A 16,940-nucleotide genomic window follows, 5' to 3' on the forward strand; every position below is an offset into this window, starting at 1 on the left:
CCCTCTGCCCTTTCTCCCCACCTGTTTCTCCCAATCTTTCTCGCTCTCAAATGAATAAAGAGAATCTTTAAAAAAAAAAAAAAAAAAACACTTTCCATAGATCTACTTTTTCCCTACATAAAACTCGGAGACATGCCTTTCTCATGCTGCTAAAACAGTAACCTGTATCTCCTATGGCAAACTAATGATTTAAAACTCATTTTTATTGATGAATAATTATTCCTAAAGCCTTAAACATTTCTCTTCCTTATTCTCAGCCTCCTTGTCTCCAGTCTTTAGAGATTTATACCTCATATATCACCATGTTAGCAAATCATTTCAAGCCAGTACTTCCAAAGGTAAACAGCTTACAGAAATTTTAATTAGCAACACTAATATACACAAAATCTGTACCTAGTAGGCTATTCACTGTAGTATTAGTACTAGCAAAAGACTGGAAATAGCCTAAATGGCCATCAAAAGGGATGATTAAGTAAATTATGTTAAGTCAATACAATGGGATACAGTGAAACTATTAAGAGGAACTAGGCATCTCTGCATATCAGTTTTATGTAATGATTTTCAAATTATATTTGTTTAAAAATAGAGAAACGTAAACTATCATCAAACACACATACCCCAAGAAAATCTCTCTAAAATGGAAAACCAACAATAGCTGCCTGTGGAAATGAAAAAGGGTGGGGAAAGGGAAGGCTTATATATTACATTATATATCTTTATATGCACATGCACTTACTACTTACTGAACACACACCTTTTTTTTAACGAAATACTTTTTTGAAAAAACGATCAAATATCTTGATTGCATTCACAAATTGACAGTTTTTCAGTTCAAGTATCAGTTTGCATTATCAAACTGTTTCGGCCTCAAAATCCCTCCTATAACTTGAAAGACATGAGCTTTCCTATTTCATTTGTCCACACCATCATATACACATTTTTATTAAATGGTCACCTCAGGGGCACCTAGCTGGCTCGGTGGAGCTATGCAACTCTTGATCTTGGGGTCATGAATTTGAGCCCATGTAGGGTGTAGAGATTACTTAAATTAAAAAAAGTCACTTCATGAATTTGAAAATTACATGTTGCCAAGCCACTTGTTCCAAAAACTAAACCTTCCCAGTCCAGTATCACAGCACCTAGCCAGTTTCTCAGTCATAGTAATCACACTCCTTGAGCCACATGTGGCCAGTGGCTACTATACCGTAGAGCATAGATGCATTTTCATCATTGCATGAAGTTCTGTTGGACATCACTGCTCTAGACTAAGGACTGGTAAACTAAGCAGGGCAAACTACAGCCTGCAGATGAAAGCCAGTTCACCACTTGTTTTTGTAAATAAAGTTCTTTTGGAACACAGCCATTCTAATTTATATTCATTTATATATTACCTGTGGATACTTTCGCACTACAATAGCAGATTCAAGTAATAGCCCAAAATATTTAGTATCTGCCTCTTTGTGGAAAAAGTTTGTCAGCCACTGCTCTAAACAATCAAATTTCATTGAAAAGAGCATTTATTTCCCTTGGGCTTCAAAAATAAAGTTCTAAAGGCTTGCACTGCATAAATGAAGAACCAATTAAACATAAACCAATGGCCATTTGATTTACTAAGTGCAAAAGATACTAAATTTTTCTTTAAAGATTTTATTTATTTATTTGACAGAGATAGAGACAGCCAGCGAGAGAGGGAACACAAGCAGGGGGAGTGGGAGAGGAAGAAGCAGGCTCATAGCAGAGGAGCCTGATGTGGGGCTCTGCGCCACCCAGGCGCCCCAAAAGATACTAAATTTATTAACATAAACCCACAATACCAATAAATTTCCTAAAGTATGTTTGAATGCTAACATTTTCTTTTTTTTTTTTTTTAAAGATTTTATTTATTTATCTGACAGAGATAGAGACAGCCAGCGAGAGAGGGAACACAAGCAGGGGGAGTGGGAGAGGAAGAAGCAGGCTCATAGCAGAAGAGCCTTGATGTGGGGCTCCATCCCATAACGCCGGGATCACGCCCTGAGCCGAAGGCAGACGCCCAACCGCTGTGCCACCCAGGCGCCCCTGAATGCTAACATTTTCTAAGCATCTTTATAAAATAGCTAGTAAAAGCACAGAAGGGGCACCTGGGTGGCTCAATCGGTTAAGCTTCCAACTCTTGATTTCGGTTCAGGTCATCATCTCAAAGCCGTGAGATCAAGCCCTGCAGGTTATTACTTATACTGATATTACACACCTATGAACAACGAAGGGCAGAATCACAGCTAATGAATATACTTGGTGAATAAGAGAAGACTTCTAGAAGGAAAGTATTTGAATTGAGTATTAAGGATGAGCAGGAGTTTGCCAAGTTTATGGGGGGAGAAAACAGAGGAAGGAATGGCAGAGCAACACCATTCTACTTTGAATGCAGGGGGAAAAAACAGACATGAAAAAGATTTACCAAGTCCTAGAAAATATGAATTCAATGCTACAGAAGCATGGCTTGAACACTCCAGAAAAAAGGAGGGAGTTGGTAGCAAGCATAAAGGCTGTAAAGACTAAAGACTTTAGGATCCGAATGCAAATGGCTTTACATGCCAAAGTAAGGAATTAAGATTGGATGTGATGAGTCAGAGAGAAAGGTACAGTTTTCTAAGATGTGACATGATTATTTTATTTTGTAGAAAAATGACCCCAGGCAAATTGGATCTTGGACTATCGTGAGGAAAAACTAACCTAACAGGAGAGACCAATCTGGCTATTGTGCAAATCGGAGATGGTGGACAAAAAAGTAAGAGAGAATGGAGAGAAACCAGATAAAGAGAAGTACAGGCCTGCACGTCTACTTTTTTTAAATGTCCGTGTGATATTTTCCCTTTTCTGTATTTGTTGGTATAGATGTATCCTTTGCATGGAGAAGGACTGTCAAAACTAGAGGCAACATGGCCTTTTTTGTTTTGCCTCCTATGGTATTAAGAAGGAAAACACATTAGAAAATGTAAAACTCGGGGCACCTGGGTGGCACAGCGGTTAAGCGTCTGCCTTCAGCTCAGGGCATGATCCCAGAGTCCTGGGATCGAGCCCCACATCAGGCTCTTCCGCTATGAGCCTGCTTCTTCCTCTCCCACTCCCCCTGCTTGTGTTCCCTCTCTCGCTAGCTGTCTCTATCTCTGTCAAATAAAAAAAGAAAAAAAAAATCTTAAAAAAAAAAGACGTTAAAAAAAAAGTGTAAAACTCAAGTTATGAAATCTGGATTACTGTCATGTAATTTGCTGTGAGGCTTGTCTTTGCTGTGAGATTATGGTCATGACAACCTCTAACAGCTCTGGTTTTCTCATTTGTAAAGAAGAAATAAGACTAAATGATCTTAAAACTCTTGATAGCTTTCTAAAATGCTATGATCATACTGATACATCTTTAATCTTTGTAGATCTAAAAAAATGCAAATACAATCATCTATCTTAACTACAAACCAAATATGAAACATCTATCAAAACCAGGCCGATACGACCATGCCTATTATGATTTACCCATATGTATCTAACTACATGTACCTAACTACATTTATTTGTGAAGGATTTCATGACCTACATTAAGACATGTAGATACCAATTACTCATCTGTAACTTTATACATTAAGATACAGTCACCAAAGACTCATTTGAAACCCTAAGGCAAAACTGAAACTGTTGTCAGTCAGCCATTTCACTTTCAATTAACACGTATCTTTCAGACATCTCCAAAAAGGAGCATTCTTTGATTAGAGTGGTTCAAAGACTAGATGAATGTCTGCAAAGTTGAATAGCAGTATTGTTGGGTAGAACAGTTTCTAGACATAACACTATCCTATGGAATCAAGTTTGTTTGAACCTCTTATTGACAAAAGAACTTTTTAACAATATTCCTTTATCAATCAAAACAAAGTTTTTCAAATTTAAGAAATATGGTCTTGAGATTTGTAACCATAAACCATAATATGTGACTTTTTACTGTTGAAAAAAAACCATTATAAATTCTTGCTCATACTAAAAAATCTAGATAGTCTGAACTTGTTTCTCAAGAATAACTTTTTTTTTTTAAGATTTTATTTATTTATTAATTTGACAGAGATAGAGACAGCCAGCGAGAGAGGGAACACAAGCAGGGGCAGTGGGAGAGGAAGAAGCAGGCTCCCAGTGGAGGAGCCCGATGTGGGGCTCGATCCCAGAACGCTGGGATCACGCCCTGAGCCCAAGGCAGAGACTTAACCGCTGTGCCACCCAGGCGCCCCTCAAGAATAACTTTTAAGCCTGATTTTATTTAAAAAGGATGGTCGGGACAAAAGATTCTCTTCCTTCAAAACAAAAAGAACAAGTAACATTTTTACTAAAAGTGAAAAACCCAAATGTAATCTTTCATTCCCACTGTTATAAATTTATGTAGTATGATTAACACCGCCTAAGTTAAAGTCATATTTCAATGAAAATATTCTAAGGTTTTTTAAGCTGTAGTATTAAACTACAAGCAGAGGATTTTCTAGTGATGTTTTCTAGTGATGTTACGTTACTTCTACCAGTGTTTCTCCAAAAGACCTGAATGATTTTTATTATATACTACATTATATATATCAGAATAATTTCTCTTTAATGAAGCCATGTGATTTTTTCTTGCTCCCTAAAATAGCATTATACATTTTTTCTAAATTAACCAAAATAAATTTTGTAAAGAGCTAAACTGTAATCGACCATGACCAGAGTGCAAAATCCTTTACTATACAAATCTGCATCACAGTTTGGAACCATCACTAAAAACTTTGTTCTTTCAAACTGCTTGTATCAATGAACATCAAACTAATCCTACCAACCCACAAGAGATGTGTTTACTGTAAAGCCTCAAATCTCAACTAGACACTTGGTCCAAGAAAACCTACCCTTATTATGATTTTTCTTACAAGTAATACAGTGATATCAACTAATGCTCTCAGATCCTACAAGTTTCTTTTAAAAGTATATTTTGAAAATACACAAACTGATCTTATTCTATTAAATAAATTTTATTAATTCTAATCAAACAAATTTCACTCAAGAAGAAAGTGTAGTCGAATCAAGAACTTTATTAGAGGGGAAAATATTCAAAAAGAACAATTAGAAGCAGAAATTAAATTATCTGTTTTTTGTTATAGCCCATGCTATCGAAATACAATTCAAAAGCAGAATTTTCAACTTTTTTCAAAAGTTGCCTACTAAAAAGTAGCTATTTTAACAACAAAGATGAAAATACATTTTAGAAATCCCAGATCAAGTATATTATAAAGTTAGCATGAGGAGTATGAAAAACACCACGTGTAATTTGTTTTGTAATGCCAATGTCCAAATACGAAAACTAGATGTCCTCTCTCCAAATATATCTGATAAGATTCCTACAGGGACAGCAGTAGAACAAGTAAAGTTAATACGCCGAAAACAAAATACAAGTTAATTATACTACCTCACATTCCAAGATATTAATTCAAGGACACCTGGCAATTAACTGAAAGAATTATGAGAAAAGTTTACAACTGAATACCATGGGGCCCGTTCAGATGTAACACAAAAATTACTTGCAGTTACAATCCTTTATACGTGTATAGTACCTGGTGATTTCCATGATACTTTATGATAAAACAATTTGTAAAGTCGTGCTTTCTCGTTCTCTGTATGAAATTAGCACACACACTCTACTTCCGTCCTCAAGTTCATAAATCACCTATACCAATTACAACAGAGTGCGCAGAAAGATAGGCAGCACTTCAAATCTTATGTCATTATGGCTGATACTCACTTTACTCAGAAATGTTCTGTTACGAACCCTAAAAACTCTCTTTCATATAGTTTCTGAAATCTAAGTGTTTGAAATCTGAGCGGGACAGGAAGATAGACGTTCCTGGGCTCCTAACTTTGGGGGTGGAGAATTCCTGCCAGGATGGGCGGTGAAGAGGCGATTGGTTTAAACCTACCCTTCGCAGGCAGGGAGCTCGTTCCACCTGACCTACAGTACGAGCCCATCTACCCTACAGGACGAAGTACAGGTGTTCTCAATTCTTTATCCAGCTCGCCTTCTCCTAAGAGGTCACTACGGTTCTCCCTCAACTCCCAGGAAAACAAAGATTAAGGCCCAGATCCCTGTCACTTCGCATTCCGTCCTGGATAATCTAGGTGCTCGATAAACCCCAGCACGCAGTCATTTAGCCAGGGGTCGGAGTGGAGGACGCGAGAATATCCAAGGAGGGGGGGAAATGAGTTACCAGAGAACTTGGCAAACTCTGAAGTTCTGCGGGTAAACGCGGTTAGTTTCCCTGGAGGTCCTACATTCGAGGGAAGGTGCGGAATTCAGAATGTGAAAAAGCGAAATCGGGGGCGAATGAGGAGGGTCCCAGAAGTCGCCGGGTACAGACAGGGACCGGGGGCTGCGCTGAGAAGCCAGTGGACTGGCTGGCCCCAAGGGCAGAGGTGCCCGGCGGGTCATACCCGTGAGGCTGGCTAGGACCCCAGCGCTCGGCCGCGCGACCGGCTCTTCGGCTAGGTTTCAAACCGCCGCCCCCGGGAGGCGCTCAGCCGATTGGAAGTTCCACAACGACCGTCACCAGCCGAGGGCCGGAGCGGCAACTCCTCGGCAAAGCTCTCCCAGCCCTCCGCGTCTCCCCAAGAGACCAGACCCCACAAACTCCACCTCCAACCGAGGTCCCAACTCGAGTCCCGCCACCAGTTCTATGCACGAGGAAGGCGCCCTCTGGGACGGGACCGACGCCCCCCGACTGGGCTGCGCCGCGGGAGTTCGAGGGGCGCGACGGGGCCGCGCGGGGGGCGGGCAGCACCCGCGTCCCTCAGTCCGCGCTGGGACGCGGCCCCGCGACCACCTCCGCCTCGCCCCTCGGGAACGGCCCGACCCGGCTCCGACCCACCCATCCCGCGCGGTCGCGGGCAGGGCGAGGACCCAAGCGAGCCTACTCCCCCCGCCCCTGCTCTTACCCATCTTTCCGCCTCGCCTTGTAGACGTGCCCGTAGGTGCCGCGTCCCACTTTGCACCCTTCGTACTCAAACAAATCCTCCACCCGCTCCCGCTCCGCCGCCAGCTTCGCCTTGAAATCATAATCCATTGTCTGCTTTCCCCATAGAGGCACCGGGACGCGGGGGCCGCCGCCGCTCAGTCCCTCCTCCTCCTCCCCCCGCGACCGCCGCTCCACTTCTCCAACAGCCGCCTCTCGGGCGCGCGCGCGCCGCCCGCCGCCCCGTGGTCCGCCTTCAGCAAGGGACTCCTCGGCGGCCGCGGCAGCCACCTCCTCCACCTCCTCCTCCTCCTCCTCGGCGGCAGCGGCGGCGGCTCCCGCAGGCAGCCCCAGTCCCGCCTCCCCCCTTCATTTCCTTGTTTTGGAACCTGGTGGGCCGCGCCGCGGCTTCCTCGAGCTCATTAACGAACCATCCCGCCCACCCCGAGGTCGCGAGGGCCCCTGGGAAACGTAGTTCCGAAGACCACAAGAGCGGTTGAGTTTTGCCAGCAAAAGAAATACACTACCCAGGTCGCTTTGGGCCTCTACAACCCCGCCCCCACGAGGCGTGCACGCCTGCGCATTGGGGCCGCCCCTCCCCCTCAGGTAGCGCCGGATTGCCAGTTCCTGTGGCGGTAGAAAGCTCAAAGTTGCTGCGTTCTTTCTACGAGTCTGTGAGACCTGGTGGAAAGAAGGCCCTTGTTCTGGTGTGAGGAAGGTACTCCACTATAACTGCTTCAGGACGAGAAGGAGAGTGGAAAGTGTTGGACAAGTGCTTTGCTCAGGAGTTTGCTCCAGCGGTTTGAGAAGCGAGGACTGTGGTTAGAACAGTTGTACTGCAGATTGTTTTTTGTGGCAATTGGTCCGCCTGTTACCCCGCCCCCTCCCCCGTCCGACCGCTCATTGGCTGAGACTGGAGAATGACGTCCTTGTTGGTGCGTGGGTATCCCCAGGCTTTGGCTCCTTTCCCGCTCTTGATTGGTAATTGGGTGTGCTCGGTTGTTCCTGATAGGTTAATCTTTTTCTTTACGATGCAAAAACCGTATTTCAAAAGCTGAGCCATCAGCGGTTTCCGAGTTCTAGCACGGGTCTGAGGAGAACTTCTGAGCTCTAACAGCCAATCATCCTTTTCCTCGCGCTTTAGTCATGGTCTCCTCCCACCATATGCGGTTCCCACAGCCAAGCTTTGGCCATCTGTCTAAGGACAAAGTTCCAGGAGGATGCATCGTTTTAAAAACAATCATCAGGTTTGGATTGTAAAAGGTTTTTTACGGTCTATGCATAATGGTGACATTCTCCGAGAATGTTTAAGAAAGTCTCCTTGATCAAGGTGAACATTGATTCATTTAATTATGCGTCAGTTGCATGGGATACAATCTTAAACATCATTGCTGCTAGGATAGGACTAATATACCACATTTAGTGGGAGCACAAAGGAAGAAATGGTCACTTTTATCTAAAGTGGTAAGGAAAGTTAATAGTGACCTGCCTGCTAGGTTTTGGAAGAAACGTGGAAAATTTGGTGTGTTGGGGAGGGGTGGAGATCATTTATTTACTACAAGAGTAAATTTCTTGGGAAACTCTCGGATCTTGAAATCAATCAAAAAGTATCTGAGTATCTGAGTTTCTTTTATTTCCAGGAACTGTGATAAGTGCTGGAGATACTAGATGAAAATTGGTCTTTTCGATCAGAAGAACTAAAACCTATTGAAGAAACATGCTGGCAAATTGAACATAAACCGTGTCGGTACAAAGAGCAGTGGTAGAATAGGAAGACTTCTAGAGGAGTCAGGCTAGGCTTCACAAGGGAAGTCAGTTTGAGCCAAAATTTAAAGAACCTTATGTGAAGGGCAAGTGGGCAAGTAGCAGGAAATTATTTAAGGCAGGATGGCAAATACAAATATAATGAGAAAACATGATATATTCTGAGAAATGCAACTAATTTGAATGTTACAGATTAAAGCAGGGAAAGGGGATATCTAAAAAGAGGTTAGACAGATAAGCAGAGGTCAGATTATGAAGAGCAATATATATATATGTCAATTAAAAGTTTTTAAATTTCATCATTTTATACGTAATAGGAAGCCATTAAAGACTCTTGAGCTAAGGAGTATTATAATCAGTGCTATGTATGCAAAAACTCCTCCTGACAACTGTGTTCAGGGTAGATTGGAAGAAAATGAGAACAGTAAAGAAGCTATTGCCTTTGGGCACCTTGGCTGGCTCCCCAAGTTGGTAGAGAATGTGACTCTTGATTTTAGGGTCTTGAGTGCAAGCCCCATATTCAGCGTGAAGCCTATTAAAAAAAAGAAGCAGCAGCAGCAATACCTATCGCCTCAATACTTATAAGATACAGGGATCTGAACCATAGAGTGACAGTGCTGATCATGAGAAAAAGACAGATACCAGAATTATTTATGAATCAAATTCAACAGAACCTAGTGATTAATTAAATGTGGGTTTAAGGGAGAGAGAATAATCCAAAATGACTTCCAGGGTTTTGACTTTAACAATAAGGTAAATAAAGGAATACGAGCAATTTTTAAGAGAAAAATGGTAAGTTTGGCTAGAGCGCGTTGAATCTGAAGTGCTTTTGGGATATCAAGACAGAAATAACAAGTAAGTTGAATTTGAATAAAAAATTAAAAAAAAAAGAACAAGTAAAGAGATGAATATTTTTACTTGCCAACAAGAAGTCTGGCCTAAATGTAGAGATTTGAAGAGCATCAGTGTAGGGTATGGAGAATATTTTGGGTTGGTTGCTGTTTTTAACTATGGAGTTTTGCATTCATTTTATCCTCAAAATATCCCTATTAGGTTTGTCGATTTATGATTCTTATTTTGCATATGAACAAACTGAGACAACTAGTAAATTGCAGAGTCAGGGCTTAATGAGTATGTACTTGGGAGTAAATGAAAAGTGGGAAAATGTTTAAGTGAAAAATCAAATATAGATTATGAAAAGTTTAACTAAAAAAATCAAGAAGTTTTACCACATCGTGTGTTACTAAGGAGATGAGGAAATAGTCTTCTACATTGCTAGTGGAAGTATACACTCAAAATATATACCAATATATACATTAGATTTTGATCTTGGCAGCATCTATCAAAATTATATAGTAGTTTACAAAAAAAAAAAATAGTAGTACCACTCCTTATGGTAGACGCTGTGATATACCTCCCAGAATGGCTAAATAAAGTATGACATGTCCATCAGTGGATTATTATGCAGCCCTAAAGATAATATGAAGTCTATGAACTATTCCTCTCATCTCCTCCCTGCAGGGAGGCTCCATCTGCTAAGCCCTGAATCTGCCACTGCATTTGCAATGAAGCCACACTCCCGTGCACTGCTCCCAGTCGATGACTGAGCATAGCAGGATGTTCTGGCAGGTTCATTCCTGCAGGATGCGGGATTCCTCTGATGTGTGACTTTGTCTTAAGGAATCCCGAGGTTTAAGCCAATCTAAAACTTTCTTATAACTATGTTGCAGTCTGAGTCACTGACTACCTCAACCCTTCATATGCACCCCCGGTTCATGGGGCTCAGATCAGCATCTCTCTCTGATTGTCTCCAGATCCCTCCTTTTTCTCCCTCACAGGCATCTCCTCCAGTAAGTCTCTTGCATGTCTAGTCCCATCTTGGCTTCTGCTTTTGAGAACACTTTAACAATGAGGAAATTGTTTAGGCACTGATATGAAAAGACCTCCAAGATAAAATTTTAACTGAAAAAAAGCAAGGATCAGAAGAGTGTCTGTAATATGCTAAAATTTTCATACAAAAGGAAAAATATGTATTTCCTTGTATATGCATAGACTGATCTCTAAAAAGACCGCAGGAAACCATTTGCTCAGGGAAGGTAAATGGCTTGAGGATCAGGGATAGGAGGGAGAATTTGTACTCTATGCCTTTCTGAATTTTGATTCATGAAATGTTGCCTTTTCAAAAGGTGAATAAATAAAATTTAAATGAAAAAGTAGGGGTGCCTGGAGGGCTCAGTCAGTTAAGTGGCTGACTCTTGATTTCAGCACAGGTCATGCTCTGGATTGTGACATTGAGCCCCACCTGGAGCCCCACCTTGAACTCCCTGCTTGGCGGGGAGTCAGCTTGAGATTCTCTCTCTCTCTCTGTGCCTCCCCCCATTTGTGCCTCTTTGTGTGTGTGTGCACACACATTCTCTCTCTCTCTCAAATAAATACATAAATCTTAAAAAAAAAAAAAGGACTTGGCTAAGAAAGGAGGAAGATCGAATTGAACCTACCATAGTCGAGAGAAGTTCAGAGTTTGGTTTTGTTATTAGTTTGTTTTTAATAGGAGGAAGAAGCTTTTCATATACTGAAGGGAGAGAACTGGTGGAGAAAGAAAAGGTAAACACATAGGAAATATTGGGGCTAAAATATGGAGCTTCTAGGGGACAAAATCCAAATAGAGGTAGCTTCACACGAAAAGGGAGAAATCTTCAGAAGGAGAGTGGGGAGAGTAAGACTAGGCCCCCGTGAAGGAAAGGGAATTGAAGAACTGAGAGATTCCTAGCCTCATTATAATAAAAGTAATAATTTCTATATAACATGGAAAGAATGATCAGATGCAGAGGAAAAAAAGCAGTGGGGCTTGAGCAGGGGGCTTAAAGAAGGAATGATGGTCTTGGCATGGTTTTTTTTGGCAAGTAACCAGAGTGAAAATGAAAGCTAATATTGAATTCTGGGCATTTTATATAAATTGGCTAATATCCTTACAACCATTCTATGAGGAAGATATGTATTATCTCCATTTTGCAGATATAAAAAACCTGAGGCTCTAGGAAGATAAATTATGGAGTGTTACAGTTAGTGATAGGATTTAACCGCAGGTTTCTATGACACTAGAGGACAATACTGTCAAGTATTAACAGGGCCATTTATCAAGATCAAATGACCCTATTGAGACAGTCCATCCTCTTTGTCTTAAACTCCATTTTGTATATGTTAAAATCACTACCTCTACTTTCTTTTTCTTAATATTTGATTGATATCAGTCATCTGTTTCCACTTTCTCAGGGCGCAGAAGAGTCAGAGGGCATATGAAATACACAGACTGTAGGATTGCCACAGCCATTGAGATGTTCATTGTCTTAGTATGTTAAAGAGGCCTTCCTTGCCTTTGCTCTTCCACTCAAACAGCAACAGTTCTCTGGCCAATCAGATTTCAGAGTATTAATTGCCATGTAAATACCTGTAACTCTTCTGGGAGGCATATTCAGACTATTTAAACATTGATTAAAAGTCTGAGAACAGGGGCGCCTGGGTGGCACAGCGGTTAAGCGTCTGCCTTCGGCTCAGGGCGTGATCCTGGCGTTATGGGATCGCCCCACATCGGGCTCTTCCGCTATGAGCCTGCTTCTTCCTCTCCCACTCCCCCCTGCTTGTGTTCCCTCTCTCGCTGGCTGTCTCTATCTCTGTCAAATAAATAAATAAAATCTTTAAAAAAAAAAAAGTCTGAGAACAAAGCTCCATTTAATAAGGATGGTCTAAGCTAAAAAGCTGGTAGGGAAACATTCTGGTATCTTTAATACACAGTGAGTGTCAGGGAAGCTGAGGAAGAGGAATGAGAGGCAATGGGGCTTAAGAATCAGGCCTCTTGGGGTGTTTGGGTGGCTCAGTCAGTTAAGCATCAAACTCTTGATTTTGGCTTGGGTCATGAGATCGAGCCCCAGGTTAGGTTCTGGGCGCAGTGTGGAGTCCACCTGAGATTCTCTTATTCCTCTCCCTCTCCCCCTCCTCCCACTCACTTATGGGGGCTCTCTAAATAAATAAATAAACAAAATTTTTATAAAAAGAAAAATTAGACCTCTTCCTGCTAGAACTAGAATTGGACCTCTTCCTGCTAGAACTCCCAAACTAAGCGAGGAATGCCCACCAGCTGCTGATAGGGCATGGGAAGAGCTGACAGCCTCTGTCAGTTTAAGGCAAATTGCCACAGACTGGGTAGCTTAAAACAACAGGAATTTCTCCTCTCACAATTCTGGAATCCAGAAATCAAGGTATACCAAGGTTGGTTCCTTCTGGGAGAATCTGCTGCATGCCTCCCCCCTAGTTTGGTGGTTGTCAATAGTCCTTGGCCGTCCTTGGCTTTCCTTGGCTTGTGGTAACATAACTCCAGTCTCTGCCTCTGTCTTCACATGGCCATCTTCCATCTATGTCTGTGTCCAAATTCCCCTCTTAAAAGGACATTAGTCATATTGGATTTAGGCCCCACCCTAATCCTCATTGTACAAGTTACAACCTTATTGTAACTTTTACACATCTACAAATCATTTCTAAATAATATCATACTCTCAAGTTCAAGGTGGGCCTGAATTTTGGGGGAACACTATTCAACCAGCAACCATGCTCAGTTTTGATGGTCACTGAATGAGGGGCCATCCTGAAAAAACGGAGGCAAGTGATCTTTTCCCTCACCCCACACAACATTCAGTGGGAATGGGAGGGAATTTTTGGCATCCCCAGAGTGGGCTTTCTTATTTATATTTTTCTCTTTGTAAAGGTGAGTCTAGGAGCTACTGGGTGGCTCAGTCAGTGAAGCGTCTGACCCCTGATTTAGGCTCAGGTCGTGATTCCAAGGTCCTGGGATCTAGGGAGCCTGCCTCTCCCTCTGCCCCTCCCCCTGCTTGTGTAAACACGTGCTCTGTTTCTCTCTCACACATGCTCTCTCTATCTCAAATAAAATCTTTAAAAAGTAAAAACAAAAATATTAATTAAAGGAGAGTCTAACTACAAGAATGTTATTAAAACACTCCCTTTCCGTCTTTTGGCCGTATTTCTCTGCTCTGATGACAAAAACATGTCATGGTGAATGAATCTGATCTTTAGAAATTAGCCTTGGAGGGGTGCCTAGCTAGCTCAGTCAGTAGAGCATGCAACTCTTGATCCCAGGATCTCAGGGTTGTGAGTTCAAGCCCCATGTTGAGCGTGGAGCCTACTTTAAAAAAAAGGGGGGGGGGGAAGTAGCCTTGTAAACAGATTCCAAGATCTTCTTGTTCTTCTTATTATCATTTTTTAGTAGATTAAGTATGGGAAAATATGGGATTTTTCAAATATATAGTAACTACAGTGTGCTACAAAATAACAATGAAGTAGGTCTATTCAGCTGATGCTTATCTCAAAGAGAGCTGGGGATTTTTTTTTTCATTCAAAAAAGAAGAAAATTCCAAGTAGGAGCAGGACTTCATAGCTACCTTATTTGTCTTTTTGGCTTTGCTATGTTTTCAGAAAAACAGAAAGAAAAAGAAATAGGAAGTTCACAAATATGACTTTGCCAACTATTTTTTTCATTCTTCAAACTTCTTAGCCCCAATACAGCACAAATCATTCTCTGACATCTGAATGTAGCCTGCCCTGGGATCTAAGCAAAAAACAAATAAATGATAATCACAGAGATATTAATAAGACCTAAATCATATGCTAATAAGGAATTTGGAAGGTTTGGCCTAAACATTGAAGAACTGAGTTCATTTGACACAGATAGAGAACCACAGTGACAGAAAAAAGTGATGGTTTCATCCATTTGTTCAAGTCAGAAGGAAAGGTAGGTGTGCCCCATTTCCAATGGATTAGTCATGAGGTGAACTGAGCTGCACATCTTGCAAATCAGGTTCAGTGCATATGTGTTAGAAGGAGTGAGCAAAATCATTACTATTTTTTAATGCTTATACCCTTAGTCATGACCAGTTATAAGCTATGTGGAAGTCAAGTTTGAATATGGAGATAAAATTTCTCTTACCACAGTCTACTCTAGTTCAGGGAAATTTATTGAAGAGATTTACCAAATTGTTTCCTCATGGTTCAAGGCTCAACTCAGGATCATCTTCAAGAAGTCTTCTCTGGCCTCCCCAGACTAGGTTGGGTGCCCTCTTCATGTTGGTAACACCTGCGAGACCTCTTTACACTTTCTTACCTTAAGCATATCAGGTTTACCTGTCTTTCTTCCCAGACAGGCTGTGAGCTCCTCAGTGAGCAAAGATTAGATTGGTTGCTTTCCAAACTATATGTTTGATTATTTTTTGGCTGAATATACAATTCCAAGTTAAAAGTGAAATTTCCTCAGAACCCTGAAGGCATACCTCCATTATTTTCTAACAGTCAGTGGTTCAACTGTATTAGAAATCTGATTTGATGGGGCGCCTGGGTGGCACAGCGGTTAAGCATCTGCCTTTGGCTCAGGGCGTGATCCCGGCGTTATGGGATCGAGCCCCACATCAGGCTCCTCTGCTATGAGTCTGCTTCTTCCTCTCCCACTCCCCCTGCTTGTGTTCCCTCTCTCGCTGGCTGCCTCTCTCTGTCAAATAAATAAATAAAATCTTTTTTAAAAAAATCTGTTTTGGGATGCGTGGGTGGTTCAGTTGGTTGGGCGTCTGCCCTGGGCTCAGGTCATGATCCCCGGGTCCTGGGATCAAGTCCCGCATCAGGCTCCTTGCTTGGCAGGGAGCCTGCTTCTCCTTCTGCCTGCCACTCCCCCTTCCTGTGTGCTCTCTCTCTTTTTCTCTTTCTCTCTCTCTGACAAATAAATAAATAAAATATTTAAAAAATAAGAAAGAAAGAAATCTGTTTTACCCCCCTACTTTAAAAAAATTATTTTTTAAAAGATTTATTTATTTGATAGTGCATGAGCTGGGGCAGGGAGGGCTGAGGGAGAGGGAGAGGAAGAGAATCTTCAAGCAGACACCCTGCTGGGCATGGAGCCACACATTGCTGATCCCATGATCATGGCCTGAGCTGAAATGAAGAGTTGGACACTCAACTAAATGAACCACCCAGGTGCCACACCCCAAAAGAGATTTTGTTTCTAAATAATCTCTACAACCATTGTGGGGCTCGAACATACAACCTGAGATCAAGAGTTGCATGCTGTACGGACTGAGCCAGCCAGGTGCCCCTAGGACCTATTCTTTAATCATGGAAATAGAATCTTTCAGGATGTGTCTGGGTATGGGTATTTTGAATTCACTTTGCTCATTTATTTTCTCTTTGACTTTCCTTTCTCCTCTTCACTACCATCACATCACCACTCCTTTTTGCACCCTTTTGAGGACTCTGATTGACTCTCATGTTGGACCTCTTAGACTGATTTTTTAAACTAATCTGTACACCCAATGTGGGGCTCAAACTCACAACTCTGAGATCAAGAGTTGCAAGCTCTTCTGATTGAGCCGCCAGGCGCCCATCTTAGATGATTCTTAATGCCTCTTAATCAGTTCTTTCTCTATCCTCTGAGGAGCCAATACTTACATTAGGTGTCTTAGCGTTTCCCTTCTCTTAGAGAACAGCACTCCTGTTTTTGACTTGGTGCTAAATATCTGATGCCTTTGGTTTGACAGTATTTTGCCCATATGAAGAATGAAGTAGGTAACGGAAGGTCTACTATTCTACATGCAATTCTTCAATTAACATCCCAACTCTAAAGTCTGTCACTGCATTTCCTTGTATGCCAGCTCCAGCAGCCCCAACACTTAGAGGTTTGTGGCAGACCACCTGCATCTCTCCACCCTTGTAGATGAGGCCTGTAGCTTCCTCATTCCATGTGTCAGAATAGTCTCATAGAAATGTTGTAGGGGTGTCTGGCTGGCTCAGGCAGTGGAGCATGCAACTCTTGATCTCAGGGTTCTAAGTTCAAGCCCCGCCTTGGGTATAGAGATCACTTAAAAAGAAATCTTTGGGGGAAAAAAAAGGAAATGTTTAAAAGCTCATTCTTTGGTCTCTTCACTACTGTTTTATTCCTCTTTGTGCTTCTGAATCTCTATTTCAGTGATGTCGTAGGAGGGACAGGAAGAAAAAAAAGGACAGAAAGGAAACATATTCACCACCCCCATCTTTAGAAGAGGAATCATGGTACAAGGGCAAAGGCTATGTCTATTTTACTTACCAATACATAACCAATGCCTAGACGCGTATAGTATTCCATACACACTTAGTAATTTGTTAAATA

General features: G+C 41.8%; 1 protein-coding gene across 5 annotated transcripts in view; it reads right to left on the reverse strand.

Moving 5' to 3' along the window:
• CDK19 (cyclin dependent kinase 19) overlaps window positions 1–7,364 on the reverse strand; it is a 168,095-nt gene extending 160,731 nt beyond the window's left edge. For 2 of the 5 annotated variants that reach the window (XM_034668987.1, XM_034668988.1), the window contains exon 1: window positions 6,963–7,087. Coding sequence is in view for 2 of the 5 variants with exons in the window: in XM_034668991.1 (XP_034524882.1) it covers window positions 6,963–7,090 (128 nt within the window). In the remaining 3 variants the exon portion in view is untranslated. Of the gene's footprint in view, window positions 1–6,962 lie in introns of all 5 variants that reach the window. The other 3 variants (XM_034668991.1, XM_002927551.4, XM_034668989.1) reach the window with 3 other exon arrangements.
• Window positions 7,365–16,940: the final 9,576 nt, after the last annotated feature.

This window comes from Ailuropoda melanoleuca, chromosome 10, assembly GCF_002007445.2.
Source record: "Ailuropoda melanoleuca isolate Jingjing chromosome 10, ASM200744v2, whole genome shotgun sequence".
Classification (NCBI taxonomy): Eukaryota; Metazoa; Chordata; class Mammalia; order Carnivora; family Ursidae; genus Ailuropoda; species Ailuropoda melanoleuca.